Below are 16,268 nucleotides of genomic sequence, written 5' to 3' on the forward strand. Positions count from 1 at the left end.
CCTAACCACACCTCTAACCCTGACACACCCCTAACCCTAATCCCAACCCTATTCCCAACTGTAAATGTAATCTAAACCCTAACCCTAACTTTAGCCCCAACCCTAACTGTAGCCCCAACCCTAACCCTAGCCCTAACCCTAACCCTAGCCCTAGCCCTAACCCTAGCCCTAACCCTAGCCCTAACCCTAGCCCTAACCCTAGCCCTAGCCCTAACCCTAGCCCTAACCCTAGCCCTAACCCTAACCCTAGCCCTAGCCCTAACCCTAACCCTAACCCTAACCCTAGCCCTAACCCTAACCCTAGCCCTAACCCTAGCCCTAGCCCTAGCCCTAGCCCTAACCCTAGCCCTAACCCTAACCCTAGCCCTAGCCCTAACCCTAGCCCTAACCCTAACCCTAGCCCTAACCCTAATGGGAAAATGGAAATAAATACATTTTTTTTTATTTTTCCCTAACTAAGGGGGTGATGAAGGGGGGTTTGATTTACTTTTATAGCGAGTTTTTTAGCGGATTTTTATGATTGGCAGCCGTCACACACTGAAAGACCCTTTTTATTGCAAAAAATATTTTTTGCAATACCACATTTTGAGAGCTATAATTTTTCCATATTTTGGTCCACAGAGTCATGTGAGGTCTTGTTTTTTGCGGGACGAGTTGACGTTTTTATTGAAAACATTTTTGGGCACGTGACATTTTTTTATCGCTTTTTATTCCGATTTTTGTGAGGAAGAATGACCAAAAGCCAGCTATTCATGAATTTCTATTGGGGGAGGCGTTTATACCGTTCCGCGTTTGGTAAAATTGATAAATCAGTTTTATTCTTCGGGTCAGTACGATTACAGCGATACCTCATTTATATCATTTTTTTATGGTTTGGTGCTTTTATACGATAAAAACTATTTTACAGAAAAAATAATTATTTTTGCATCGCTTTATTCTCAGGACTATAACTTTTTTATTTTTTTGCTGATGATGCTGTATGGCGGCTCTTTTTTTGCGGGACAATATGACGCTTTCAGCGGTACCATGGTTATTTATATCTGTCCTTTTGATCGCGTGTTATTCCACTTTTTGTTCGGCGGTATGATAATAAAGCGTTGTGTTTTGCCTCGTTTTTTTTTTTTTTTTCTTACGGTGTTTACTGAAGGGGTTAACTAGTGGGACAGTTTTATAGGTCGGGTCGTTACGGACGCGGCGATACTAAATATGTGTACTTTTATTGGTTTTTTTTTTTTTATTTAGATGAAGAAATGTATTTATGGGAATAATATTTTTTTTTTTTTTCATTATTTTGAAATATTTTTTTTTTTTTTTTTTACACATTTGGAAAATTTTTTTTTTACTTTTTTACTTTGTCCCAGGGGGGGGACATCACAGATCAGTGATCTGACAGTTTGCACAGCACTCTGTCAGATCACTGATCTGATATGAGTGCAGGCTGCTTCACAGTGCCTGCTCTGAGCAGGCTCTGTGAAGCCACCTCCCTCCCTGCAGGACCCGGATCCGCGGACATCTTGGATCCGGGGCTCGAGCAGGGAGGGAGGTGAGGAGACCCTCGCAGCAACGCGATCACATCGCGTTGCTGCGGGGGGCTCAGGGAAGCCCGCAGGGAGCCCCCTCCCTGCGCGGTGCTTCCCTGCACCGCCGGCACATCGCGATCATCTTTGATCGCGGTGTGCCAGGGGTTAATGTGCCGGGGGCGGTCCGTGACCGCTCCTGGCACATAGTGCCGGATGTCAGCTGCGATAAGCAGCTGACACCCGGCCGCGATCGGCCGCGCTCCCCCCGTGAGCGCGGCCGATCGGCTATGACGTACTATCCCGTCCAGGGTCAGATAAGCCCAGGGCACCTCGACGGGATAGTACGTCTAAGGTCACAGAGGGGTTAAAAAAAAAAAAAAAAAAAAGAATTTTTTTGTTGTATTGACCTATGCGCAAACGACTGAGCTATTTATGACAAACCCTTACACATTCTCTACTACATCATTGAGGCCATTTGAATAAAGGCTTTGTAACCTATATATCCAATATGACTCCTTGCGGTTGAATTTGTTCCTGTTATTAGCCCCTTTCGGTATATGCTCCAACGGTGTGACCGTAATGCAGAAGCATTTATTGTGCTTCAGCAGGAGATGACGGGACAGACTCACATCTTTTTTTAAAATATACCAATATTTTTTTTTTAAATTCTCCTTATCAATACATTCCCTTTATTATAAGTTGTTATAAAATTAAACTTCCAAAGATTTCTCTTATTGTCCTCATTGCTTACTGGCCGTTCTTTCCCTCTTCCCATTACAATCTTTTCTCTTCCTACTTGGGAGACAATCCTCCTGTACTTTGTCCAAATTCTTTCTGTATGCTGCCTCGATTAATTTTTTTGGATACTTCTTATCCCTGAACCTTTTCTTCAGTATCGCCGATTGGATCACATAATCTTTGGTGTTTGTACAGTTTTTTCCTATTCTTAAGAACTGGCTGAATGGTACATTAGTTTTCCATTTTTTATAATGTGCACTTCTAAAGTCCACATAGCCATTCGTATCACAGCTTTTGAAGTGCGTTTTTGTTATAATTTTCCCCGCTTCATGCCCCAATTAAAAAAATATTGGTATATTTTAAAAAAAGATGTGATTCTTGGGAAAATGCTTCCAAGGGAGCCAGGAGTAACTTTTAGGAGAGGGGCGACAGTGAAAAATATTGTAGCTCAGAGTAAATTGAGAGGTTCCAAAAATAGAAAACATGATAGGAAACAATACTAATGTGAATGGAGGGAAGATGAACACAGGAGTATATAGATGCTCTTCAAACAAATGTAAATGTTGTAAGATCATTAACCATGGAGCTCGGAGTATTCAATCTAATACTACTGGGGAAACAATTAAGATTAAGCAGAGACTCACATGCAGAACGGATTTTGTCATCTACGTAGTGACTTGCAAATGCGGGCTCCAATACGTGGGACGAACTTCCCAGGAATTGAGCGCCCGGATGAATAATCACCGCTATAATGCAAAGAACGGTCAGATTAAACATAGTCTGTCCCGTCATCTCTTGCTGAAGCACAATAAATGCTTCTGCATCACGGTCACACCGTTGGAGCATATACCAAAAGGGGCTAATAACAGGAACAAATGATTAAACCGCAAGGAGTCATATTGGATATATAGGTTACAAAGCCTTTATTCAAATGGCCTCAATGATGTAGAGAATGTGTAAGGGTTTGTCATAAATAGCTCAGTCGTTAGCGCATAGGTCAATACAACAAAAAAAAATTTTCCTTTTTTTTTTTTAATATTTTTTTTTAAAAAAATTTTTTTATATATATATTTGTCTAAGGGTTTTTCCGTCTTTCTGTCTCTCTGTCCTGGAAATCCCGGCTCTCTGATTGGTCGAGGCCGCCAGTCTGATTGACACTTCAATATAGAAGTGTCAGGAGGACTGATCAATATAGAAGTGTCAGGAGGACTGATCAATATAGAAGTGTCAGGAGGACTGATCAATATAGAAGTGTCAGGAGGACTGATCAATATAGAAGTGTCAGGAGGACTGATCAATATAGAAGTGTCAGGAGGACTGATCAATATAGAAGTGTCAGGAGGACTGATCAATATAGAAGTGTCAGGAGGACTGATCAATATAGAAGTGTCAGGAGGACTGATCAATATAGAAGTGTCAGGAGGACTGATCAATATAGAAGTGTCAGGAGGACTGATCAATATAGAAGTGTCAGGAGGACTGATCAATATAGAAGTGTCAGGAGGACTGATCAATATAGAAGTGTCAGGAGGACTGATCAATATAGAAGTGTCAGGAGGACTGATCAATATAGATCAGTCCTCCTGACACTTCTGTATTGATCAGTCCTCCTGACACTTCTGTATTGATCAGTCCTCCTGACACTTCTATATTGATCAGTCCTCCTGACACTTCTGTATTGATCAGTCCTCCTGACACTTCTGTATTGATCAGTCCTCCTGACACTTCTATATTGATCAGTCCTCCTGACACTTCTGTATTGATCAGTCCTCCTGACACTTCTATATTGATCAGTCCTCCTGACACTTCTATATTGATCAGTCCTCCTGACACTTCTATATTGATCAGTCCTCCTGACACTTCTGTATTGATCAGTCCTCCTGACACTTCTGTATTGATCAGTCCTCCTGACACTTCTATATTGATCAGTCCTCCTGACACTTCTGTATTGATCAGTCCTCCTGACACTTCTATATTGATCAGTCCTCCTGACACTTCTATATTGATCAGTCCTCCTGACACTTCTATATTGATCAGTCCTCCTGACACTTCTATATTGATCAGTCCTCCTGACACTTCTGTATTGATCAGTCCTCCTGACACTTCTGTATTGATCAGTCCTCCTGACACTTCTATATTGATCAGTCCTCCTGACACTTCTATATTGATCAGTCCTCCTGACACTTCTATATTGATCAGTCCTCCTGACACTTCTGTATTGATCAGTCCTCCTGACACTTCTGTATTGATCAGTCCTCCTGACACTTCTGTATTGATCAGTCCTCCTGACACTTCTGTATTGATCAGTCCTCCTGACACTTCTGTATTGATCAGTCCTCCTGACACTTCTGTATTGATCAGTCCTCCTGACACTTCTATATTGATCAGTCCTCCTGACACTTCTATATTGATCAGTCCTCCTGACACTTCTATATTGATCAGTCCTCCTGACACTTCTATATTGATCAGTCCTCCTGACACTTCTATATTGATCAGTCCTCCTGACACTTCTATATTGATCAGTCCTCCTGGCCGCCAGGCCTCGACCAATCAGCAACGGGCACAGCGACGATGATGTCCTAATGGTTGCCATGGCGACGATGATGTCATAAAGGTTGCCTCGACCAAGCAGCGACGGGCACAGTCTGCCGCGAATTCTGGAATCATCATTGTCCATATACTACGGGGACATGCATATTCTAGAATACCCGATGCGTTAGAATCGGGCCACAGTCTAGTGTATGTATGTATGTATGTATGTATGTGTGTGTGTGTATATATATATGTATGTATATATATATATATATATATATATATATATATATATATATATATATATATATATATATATATATATATATATATATATATATATATATATATATATATATATATATATAATCTCTTTAGAGGCTACCATGATCAGGAAAGGAGAACTTGGAGGTTGTAACATCATTTTATAGTGCTTATTGTATTGTTTGTTCTCTTTGCTACCTGATGAAGGCTGCACTGTAAAAATAGCAGCCGAAATGCGTTGTACTGTTTTTTAAAAATATTTTACAAATATATTTTATTTTTTATTCTGAAAAAATAAATGAATTTTTACTAACATTTTTCACTTGAAGTGGATGCATTCAAAAAATCCGTAGGTGCATAGCGCCACATTTACTTGGAGTTTTTTTTCCCTTTGAAATCCATAGACATCAAGGATGCTTACCTCCACATCCCAATTTTCCCTCCTCATCAACCGTTCCTTCGCTTCGCCTTTCGCGAGGAACGCTTCCAGTTTGTGGCCTTACCCTTCGGCCTCGCTACTGCTTCCTGAGTTTTCACCAAGGTCATGGCAGCTGCCATGGCCATTCTTCATGCTTGGGGAGTGGTGATACTTCCGTACCTGGATGACCTACTGATAAAAGGCCCGTCATATCCAGCCTGCGAGGAGTCAATCGATATCACGGTGGATACACTTTCTCGCCTGGGTTGGAAGATAAACTTCGACAAATCTTCTCCGCTCCCGGCTCAGCGGATTTCCTTCTTGGGAATTACCCTGGACACTTCCTGCGGCTTGGTCATTCTCCCTCCAGAAAAGGCCTTTGCCTTGCAGCAGGGAGCACGGACTCTCTCTCGCCCAGTCTCTCACTCCATTCATTTCAGCATGCGCATTCTTGGACAAATGGTAGCAGCCTTGGAAGCGGTTCCGTTCGCACAGTTCCACCTCCGTGCCTTACAACATGCGCTGCTGTCGGCATCGAACGGGAACCCGTCCTCTCTAGACCGTCGTCTCCATCTGTCTCAGCAGGTCAGGCAGACCCTCAGGTGGTGGACGCTGAAGTCCTCCCTGTACCAGGGAAAGTCTTTTCTTCCAGTGCGCTGGCTGGTGGTGACCACCGATGCCAGCCTTTTGGGCTGGGGTGCGGTCTTCAACCAACACACAGCACAGGGGCGGTGGTCCACTCGAGTCGCATCTCCCCATCAATATCCTGGAAATTCGAGCGATCAGACTAGCCTTGTTCAGTTTTCACCATCTCCTGGCAGGTCACCCCATCAGAATCCAGTCCGATAACGCCACAGCGGTGGCGTACATCAACTGTCAAGGCGGAACCCGCAGCAAGACGGCCATGCTCGAAGTGACACTCATCCTCCATTGGGCTGAGGGCAACCATTCGCCCATCTCGGCGGTCCACATACCAGGTGTGGAGAATTGGGTTCGGACTTCATCTGTCGCCAGGGGCTCGCCTCGGGTGAGTGGTCCCTCCACCTGGAAGTTTTTGAGCAGATTTGTCATCACTGGGGGACCCCGGATGTGGACCTCATGGCCTCCAGGCTAAAGAAGGTCCCCCAGTTCATTGCCCGATCCCTCGATCCACGTGCCGTCGGAGCAGATGCCCTGGTCCTGCCATGGCATTAATTCTGCCTCCCGTACATTTTTCCCCCTCTTCCCCTGCTACCGAGGGTCATCAAGAAGATCAGGGCAGAAGGGGTACCGGTGATCCTAGTTGCGCCGGACTGGCCGTGCCGGGCATGGTACGCGGAACTGGTTCAGCTGGGCGCCGACATCCCCTGGCGGCTTCCAGATCGCATGGATCTTCTCTCACAGGGCCCGATTTACCACCAGAACTCGGGGCCCTGTCTTTGATGGCGTAGCCATTGAATCCTGAATTCTAGCCCAAGCTGGATTCTCCCCTGAGGTATCCTCCACCATGATTAGTGCTAGGAAGCACGTGTCCATGCGCATTTATCACTGTACCTGGCGAATCTTCTTCGCATGGTGCTACGCCCATGGACGATCTCCTCTGGTATTCTCCATCCCTTCCATATTGGAATTTCTCCAATCGGGCCTAGAGTCGGGTCTCGCACTTAGCTCTTTCAAGGGACAGGTGTCAGCATTGTCAGTCCTGTTCCAACGAAAAATTGCCGCCAGATTACTGGTTAAGATGTTCATTCAGGGAGTTTCCCATGTGGCTCCTCCCTATAAAATGCCTTTTGATCCATGGGATCTTAATTTGGTCCTTGGAGCTCTTCAGGAGGCCCCTTTCGAACCACTGCAGGACGTCTCTCTGACCTTCCTTTCCTGGAAGGTGGTTTTTCTAGTGGCTATTACGTCAATCAGGCGCGTCTGAGTTGGCAGCTCTTTCCTGCCGACCCCCATTTCTGATTTTTCACCCAGATAAGGCAGTCTTGAGGGCCTCTCCTTCCTTTCTACCCAAAGTCGTTTCCTCCTTCTACCTCAATGAGGAGATTATTCTGCCTTCATTCTGTCCGGCACCAGTCCATCGCGTTTAGAAGACTCTGCACACTCTTTATGTGGTTAGGGCCCTTCGACGGTATGTCTCATGGATGGCTCCCTTCCGCAAGTCAGATGTCCTATTCGTACTTCCGGAGGGACAAAGGGCTTGCCCGCTTCCAAGGCTACTCTAGCCAAATGGATTCGATCAACTATTTAGGAATCCTATCGTGTCAGGGGTGCTCCTATCCCAGCAGGGATTAAGGCCCATTCTACTCGGTCGGTGGGCGCCTCTTGGGCCATTCGGCACCAGGCGTCGGCACAACAGGTCTGCAAAGCTGCGACTTGGTCCAGCTTGCATACTTTTACAAAACACTACCACATTCATTCTCTATCCTGTGCAGACGCTGGCAGGTGCATTCTGGCAGGCGCATTCTGCAGTCAGCAGTACCTTCGCTGTAAGCCTATGGTACATGGGGTATTAGCAGCTATGTTGCTCCCCACCCAGGGACTGCTTTAGGATGTCCCATGGTCCTGTGTCCCCCAATGAGGTGTAGGAGAAATAGGGATTTTTGTGTACTCACCATAAAATCCTTTTCTCCGAGGCAATCATTGGGGGACACAGCACCCACCCTATTAGCCTATTGGCTTGTTGTTACTCCTTTGGTTTCGACCGTTTTATTGTCTCTTGTTTAATACTCCTACTGCTTTACTACCGAACTGGTTGTATATTGGCCAGTGAGAGGGTGTATACTGCAGGGGAGGAGTTAATCTTTCTGTGTTAATTTAGTGTCCTCCTAGTGGCAGGCAGCATAACACCCATGGTCCTGTGTCCCCCAATGATTGGCTCGGAGAAAAGGATTTTACGGTGAGTACACAAAAATCCCTATTTTACTCTTCAGGTTGTGTGCAGACTGAGAATTTAAAAATACTTTTTCTGAGAGTTTTCCTGGAGAGTTTTCGGTTTAATGTGTGATTTAAATATTCCCTCCAGTTTTTTTTTTTTTTATTTGTTTTTGGTAGTAGTGTTCATCCAGATACATATTGCATATAATAACTATTATATACAATAAAATATATATATATATATATATATATATATATATATATATATATATATATATATATATATATATATATATATATATATATATATGTATATGTATATGTATATGTATGTATATGTATAATTTTTTTTATTATTATTTTTCCCTTAGATTTATTTCTCTATAATGTGAAATTGTTTTATACACAGATCTGCAGTAAGAATTAGTCCAGTTGTTGGCATTAGGATAGCCCATAGTACTGCATGTTAGAGGTGGGGAGAGACTCCTGCTGCAGCTTGTTCCTTCATTGCCAGAGACTGACCTGATTTTGTTTGAGAAGGGGGGGATAAAATGGTGGCTCTCCCGGAAACAGATTAATTTATTCAGTCTGTATTATAACCTGAGACTGAATAGGATCAATGTAGAGGGGGTAATAAAGAAAAACCCTAGACACTATCGGTACTATCTTTGTTCCAGGATTTTGGCTGCTTTGTCTCTGGCTGAGAGGTCACTTGCTGAGACAGAAACCTGCAACCCAATGAAACGTAAAAAGAATCAGGGGAAGTTAAGCTCGTTCAGGAATATGGAGATTTCATTTGTGTGCCTAGTCTCCTAGCTAGTAGCGCTTTTTTTTTATATATACACTAATATGCTGCATAATTTACAAATGTTGGGATATTAGTACATCAAATAAAGACATGTATGTATTTTTTGTGATTTCAAGGTATCTTTGGTCCATGAGCCTTTTCTTGACCTGTCTCTTCCTGTCCTGGATGATACGGTGAGAACAGTTAACTTGCGGGTCCTGTAATGGGCACGTCACTCGCGCCACATTTTTATTGGGTTTTCTAAAATGAATGACAAGGAAGGGGGCTGAAGTACCGTAATAACCTCTAGGTGGCGGAGCATGATCAATATACATTGAGAAGAGTTGCGGGAATAAAGTAGCTATAGACTGGACACATGAAGCAATAAAGGCTATGACTGCTAGCTTAGTCTACCAATGAGAAAGGAGAATGTTGCTGCTGACAGGGAAGGTTTGCTTTAGTCATGGCCAAAAGTTTTGACACTGACACAGTGTTAGGCCAGGTTCATACTGCGTTAAAGCAGCCTGTTCAATGCATAGCGTTGACGGGCTGCATTAACGCTATAGCATACACGCCATCGCGTTATGCTATACCGCTAGCGCAGATGATTCGTCTGTGCTAGCGGTGACTGAGCCTCAGATGCTGCAGCCCGTGTCCGAGGCTCCGTCCCTGAATGACGGCACATCGCTAGCGCATGCCCATTATGGCATGTGTTGGCGATGCGCCCGATAATGGGGGTTAATGGCAGCGTTAACGGACTGCGTTACACTGCGTTATGCTGCAGTGTAACGCAGTACGTCTAACGGACTGCCATAACGCAGTGTGACCCCAGCCTTATATCTTTTTAGCCAGATATTTCTATGGTTAATGAAGTACAATTATAAGTATTTCGTAAGTTTTTAAATGTTTGACAAAGATATCAAGTTTGTGATGAATCAATATTTATTGCCTACCCTTAGTTTTCAAAACTATGACCTTCCCCCTGGCAGCTAAATATCAGCTCTGGGACAAATCCTGACTGGCGACCGCCTGTTCTTGTTTCATTAGCGCCTGGAGTTTACTATTTCTGTGATATTTTTTTTGTTTGTTTGTTTGTCCACCCACTTTTTTGAGGATTGACCAAAGGTTTTCATGGGAATTTTGAGATCTGGAAAATTTTCTGACCATGGACCAAAAATTTTAATGTTTATCACTTCTGCATTGTGACATGGCGTCCATCATGCCGGAAAGAGCATTGATCATCACCAAATTGCTTCCGGAAGGTTGATAGAAGTTACTCTTGGAGGATGATTAGATCCCATTCTTTAGTCATGGCAGTGTTCTTGGGCAACATTGTGAATGATCCCTTCTATGGATGACAAGCCCCCTCACATGAATGGTCTCAGGAAGTGTGGAGACACAGGGGTCAGCGCGTGCCCTGGTCCGCTAGTTGAAACCGCATGGACCCAGGGATCATCCCACCGAAATCCTGCTCTCCTTTCCCCGTGGGCGTAATACTACTCAGACAACACAGGGTGAGGGTAAAATAGTGTGCCAATTCTTTATTGAACCACAAAACAGGCAAATAACGCATAGAACAGCCGCAGCACAGTAACCAAAGTTGGTGCAAAATTGCAGAGTCACAACCTTCCGGGATATGAGTTACATCAGAGCTTCCAGGGCTGACTACCCCCAACTGTGGCACGCACAGAGAGGAGGTGATGACTGTCCATTAAGGTACAAGGCCATTTGACCAGAAGGTCACAGCCTGGCTTCTCCAAAAATCTCTTGGAGTTATAGGTGACCGGTGAATCCCAATCCTGGCTTTCCCAAACGTATCCATGGGACTCGGGTGACATCGGTGGGTCCAAATCCTGACTACCCTAAACGTATCCATGGTTCAGCGATGGTCAAAGGAGCACATCTGTATTCTTCCAGCTGAGGCTGTGCTCCTGTAAGCTGGCATCCTGTAGAATGACAAATCTGTGTCCCTCGTGATGGAGCCATGATGTCTTGTCTTCTGTCCTGTATAGAGTATCTGGTTCTTTTGATCTCTAGATCTCTTGGCTGTCTCGATGTCTGGATGGATTATATGCATCTATCCTTTTTATAGTTAAAAACTCTCCTTCAAGCCAGTATTCACAGGTAAGGCTGCCGTCACACTAGCAGTATTTGGTCAGTATTTTACATCAGTATGTGTAAGCCAAAACGAGGAGTGGAACAATTAGAGGAAAAGTATAATAGAAACATATGCACAACTTCTACATTTATCACCCACTCCTGGTTTTGGCTTACAAATACTGATGTAAAATACTGACGAAATACTGCTAGTGTGACGGCAGCCTAAAGGGGAAAAAATGGAGATGTGAAGAACTGGCATTGTTTTATCCATTTGCATAGTTTTTCCTCCTCTGTTTTGCAAGTCAGCAAACTAGCTGGCCTGGGCAATGTGTAACCAGCATATCGGCAAACCTCATTGTTCAATGACCCTGTATAACAGGCTAATCGCACAATATATTACAACAAATTGTCAACTTGCAAGTCATTATCACAGGCTTATACGAAGTCTGTGTTTTCTTGACCAACCAGAAACAAACACACAAATTCAAAAGTCAACATCTAGATGAGTCTACTCCTCCTAGCTTCCTGAAAATAGACATCTGGTTAATAAGATAAAATGCTGTGTCGTCACAGGAGGCCTTACTGTTGGCAGACACAGGACTCATTGTAGCGCTCATGTTTCCTTCTCTGGACAACCCTTCTTCCAGATGTCACAAACAATCTGAAGGGGTTTCAAAAGAGACATAACTTTCCGGCATCCTCTGCAGCCCTATCCCTGTACTTCTTTCAGAATGTCAGTCTGTCCTTGATGGTTTTTCTTAAAGAGAAATCACTTCTTTGCTTTTATTTGTCTTTTATACGCCAGTCCGCCTTCAAATGCCTTCGCCTCAGTGTACGTGCAGATCCGTTGACTGCTGCCATCCCTGGGCAAGCTATGCACTGGTGTTAAATACATACTGTAGCTGAATGCTCTTTAGTAAAGGGTCGTGGCACTCTAATGTAGATTGCCACTATAAAAAGCAAAAAACTATATGAAAAAGTCATTTTCAAAACTTTTAGCCGTGACTGTAGTTCTTCTGGACACTAGAATATGATGCTCATTATTTTACATTTTCAGCCGCCAAAGAAGAATAACCTAAAAACATCAAAGAATGTCCTTGAACAGAGGAATGAGGATGATGATGATGATAATGGTAACGGTTATGTGAAAGATAGAAACGACTCCGCGTCCGGAACAAGCAAACACTTTCAAAAGAAAGCAAAGAAGCAAGCGAAAAAGCAAGCAAAGGTGAGTGATGTACTACAATGGATGTGAACATAGTGTGAAAATAATACAAACCTCTAAGACGTGGCCTGAAAAAATTTCCACAGAATGGTCTGAAAGTACATTGTTATGCAAAATTACCAGATACAGACATCGAGACAGTAATGATGTCTTGGCTGACGATCAGGGTCATTTACACCACCCAGCTTTCTAGTAAGTGTTTATCCAATCCCAGAGCTGGATTCACAGTTATACTGCTCAGTATTGCTGCATAATGTCCTCCATGCTACTTCTGCTTCAGAGCGTGCTACAAAGACCTCTCATGTCTTTGTGTGCTGTGTATGGGAGACATCATAGAAGTTATATGCCACCCACTAGAGGAAAATTTCATGAAAAATGCAGGATGCAAGTCGTATAAGTGGTGTTTATCCTCATGGGGTCTCTCTCGAGTGTCCATCGATGGGTGATGCGGGATTTTACCATTTCTTGTGTATGGCCAGATAGAGCCTCATCCCACTAATATACCTTATCAGATATTTATGGCATTACCTGTGGATGTCCCAGGAATGTCTATGATGGGTGTACCCCTGTAATCATTTGGATGCATCTCAATGCGGGCAATTGACCCTCCTAACTTCCTCCTATAGGAGGTTCAAATTAATTTTAATGGTGGTGAATATTACTGCAAACCCTACTGTGCCCGGTGTTTTGCAGTTTTCTGGTTGACCGTATTGTATTACAATCTTGTAGAATCATCGAAGACAACAGAAATTGCAGGGGAAGACACTGCTGTTCACGGATCTTAATGCCGATCAGGAAAAGGAGGAGGATGAGGAAGCCGTCATCTTGGACAGTAACACATTAGATAATAACGCTGGGTCTCGGGTTGAGCCCTCAGCCGGTGATGTCTCCTTAAGTGTCAAGGATGAAGCTGGTATGGAACGGAGCGAAGATCCTTCAGAAGGGAACAATAAAACCAGCAGAAATAATGTAGGACTGGAGATCCTGAGTGACGGCGCAGGGAATTGCATCGAAACATGTTCTGGGAATTCAGAAGATAATTGCAATTCAGGCAGTGAAGCAACCGAGGTCCAGGTGAATGAAGATGTCGATCAGGTGAACATGGATGACAGGGAGGCTCTGTATGACGTAACGCGGAGACCCCAAGCGGAAGAAGACACCAATGAGCTGACAGAAAGCATAAACCGGCTAAATCTGAGCTCGGGTCTCGAACCCGATGACATAAAGATTGAAATAATAGACGACAGCCTGAGCACACAGGTCTACGAGGTAGTGAATGAGGACCCCAAAACGGTGTTTTGCACCCTCTCTGACAGAAAGAAGCTGCAATTGGAAGACTGGTCGGTCCTGGCATGCCTCGATCATTTCACCCGCAAGGAGAGCCTGGCGGGCAGTAACCAGCTGCTTTGTAACACATGCACTAGAAGACAGGCCAAGACTGTGAAAAATAACACTAAAGGTAAGAACCACGGCCCAATATCACTGTCACATATATCACTTTTATAATCTTTCACTGACATTTATGCTTTTATTTTTTTTATTTTTTTTTCCTTCAGGTGATAAAAAGTTTGTATACACCAATGCCAAGAAGCAGATGCTTGTGTCGGTTCCTCCTCCTATCCTGACACTGCACTTAAAGAGATTTCAGCAGGTACAAATGTCCTAAGCCTACAGAAGCCCTCCTTAAAACGTAAATGTTATGGATACCTTTGACAGAATGATTTTTACACATTTTTCTTGTGGGAGTGTCGTTAACTGTAATATAGGTTGGATGTGAGCTGTCTGTATCTAAGCTGCTGCTGTATTCATTAGCTCATATATCAGCACAGCTTCTATCCTGCAACTATTCTTCATGAACTTTCCATCTTATTTGTCCGTTTTCTCTGAGACACAGCAGAACATTGCCTCAGTGAGGACACAGCTCCGTAATATGAGTAGTTTGCCATGAATAGAGGCTATTTGGAATAATTCTTGGTTGCTACACCCTCTAAGAAGCTGTGCCAGTATAAGTGATCTGTGTTCCAGGGATTCATGCATCCTCCAATTTGATATTCCTGGCATTTTCTAAGTAGAGATCATTAATATTAAAGTCCCAGGAAGCCCTTGTGTTGAGAATTTCTGTTAAAGGGAACCTGACTAGAGATGGGCGAACCCCTGGGTGTTCGGGTTCCAGAACATTTTCTGGAACCCATTCATTTGATTGGGGGGCAAACATCCAGTGTTTGCCATGCTGTCATGTGCATGACAACGCAGCAAACGTTGCCTCAAAAGACAACGTGAGCACGCAGCTGTGATCGGAGGTAAAAAGTTCACCTGCGATCACTGGCGTCGACTGATGGGAGTATTCATCAGCCGGCGCCTTCGCTCCTAAATTAAAAAAAAAAAAAAAAAAAGTGTTGTCTCTCCCCACCACTTAAAAATATCAGCCTGCAGCCACCCAAAAAAGGCACATTATTAGATGTGCCAATTCTGTCGCTTTGCCTGACTCTTCCCACTTGCCCTGTAGCGCTGGCGAGTGAGGTTCATATTTGTGGGGTTGATGTCACCATTGTATTGTCAGGTAACATTAAGCCCACAGATTAGCAATGGAGAGGCGTCTACAAGACACCTATCCATTACTAATCCTATAGTTACAGTGAGCACAGAAAGTATTCAGACCCCTTTAAATTTTTCACTCTTTGTTTCATTGCAGCCATTTGGTAAATTCAAAAAAGTTCATTTTTTTTTTCTCATTAATGTGCACTCTGCACCCTATCTTGACTGAAAAAAAACAGATGTAGACATTTTTGCTATTTTATTAAAAAAAGAAAAACTGAAATATCAGAGCGTACATTAATGAGAAAAAAATGAACTTTTTTGAATTTACCAAATGGCTGCAATGAAACAAAGTGAAACATTTTAAAGGGGTCTGAATACTTTCCGTACCCACTATATATTGTAAATAAAGACACAGCCAGAATAAAGTCCTTTATTTGAAATCTACTATATAAAGCTGAATGAATGTGTGTGTGTGTGTGTATGTCCGGAATTGGCATCTGCACCGTCGCAGCTACAGCCACAAAATTTTGCACAGTCACACGTCTGGACCCCGAGAGCGTCATAGGCTATATTGTGAGGTGAAATTTTAACCCCGCGCGTTCCAATTCACCAAACAATTTTGCCCCTATCTACATAATGGGGAAAAAAGTGAAAGGAAGTGTTGGAGGCGTCGCAGCTACAGAAACAAAATTTTGCACAGTCACACGTCTAGACCCTGAGAGCGTCATAGGCTACGTTGTGAGGTGAAATTTTAACCCCGCGCTTTCCAATTAACCAAACTATTTCTCCTTCGCCTCATTGGGGGACACAGGACCATGGGTTATGCTGCTGTCACTAGGAGGCTGACACTAAGCTGAGACAAAAAAAGGTTAGCTCCTCCCCTGCAGTATACACCCTCATGCTGGCTTCCAGAGACCCAGTTCAAGCTTAGTGTCCGTAGGAGGCACACTGTTTTTTAATTCTACCCGGATGAAGGGGGCGACGGATTCTTTCATGGTCCGATCTCCCCCGAACCAACAACAGGCGAGCACGGGAGTTTCACCTCACCGTACCCTCTCCTGCGACGGGGGAGCCACTGCCTGAGCTGACCTTTTTGGGGCGACGGTTTTTTTCCTAATAGGGCACCGATCTCTCCACTTTGTTCAGACGCGCACTGGTGTTTTACCTCCAGTACCCTCTTCTGCAGCCAGGCCTTTTTATTGCCGGACTGCCCTGTCCACCAGGTTTCACCCTCGGCTGTACAGAGGCACTAGTACCCGTGGCGTCCGTGCAGCACACCCTGCATCACCA

At 43.9% G+C, this 16,268-nt stretch overlaps 1 protein-coding gene across 1 annotated transcript in view; it reads left to right on the forward strand.

Annotated features, from left to right (window-relative positions):
- Positions 1–16,268, forward strand: part of USP16 (ubiquitin specific peptidase 16) — a 60,936-nt gene that overhangs the window by 26,576 nt on the left and 18,092 nt on the right. The window contains exons 12-15 of the mRNA XM_069760817.1: positions 9,253–9,309; positions 12,273–12,443; positions 13,170–13,899; positions 13,997–14,091. Of these exons, the coding sequence (XP_069616918.1) occupies positions 9,253–9,309; positions 12,273–12,443; positions 13,170–13,899; positions 13,997–14,091 (1,053 nt within the window). The remainder of the gene's footprint in view (positions 1–9,252; positions 9,310–12,272; positions 12,444–13,169; positions 13,900–13,996; positions 14,092–16,268) is intronic.

Source organism: Ranitomeya imitator, chromosome 3 (assembly GCF_032444005.1).
Source record: "Ranitomeya imitator isolate aRanImi1 chromosome 3, aRanImi1.pri, whole genome shotgun sequence".
In the NCBI taxonomy this organism is placed as follows: domain Eukaryota; kingdom Metazoa; phylum Chordata; class Amphibia; order Anura; family Dendrobatidae; genus Ranitomeya; species Ranitomeya imitator.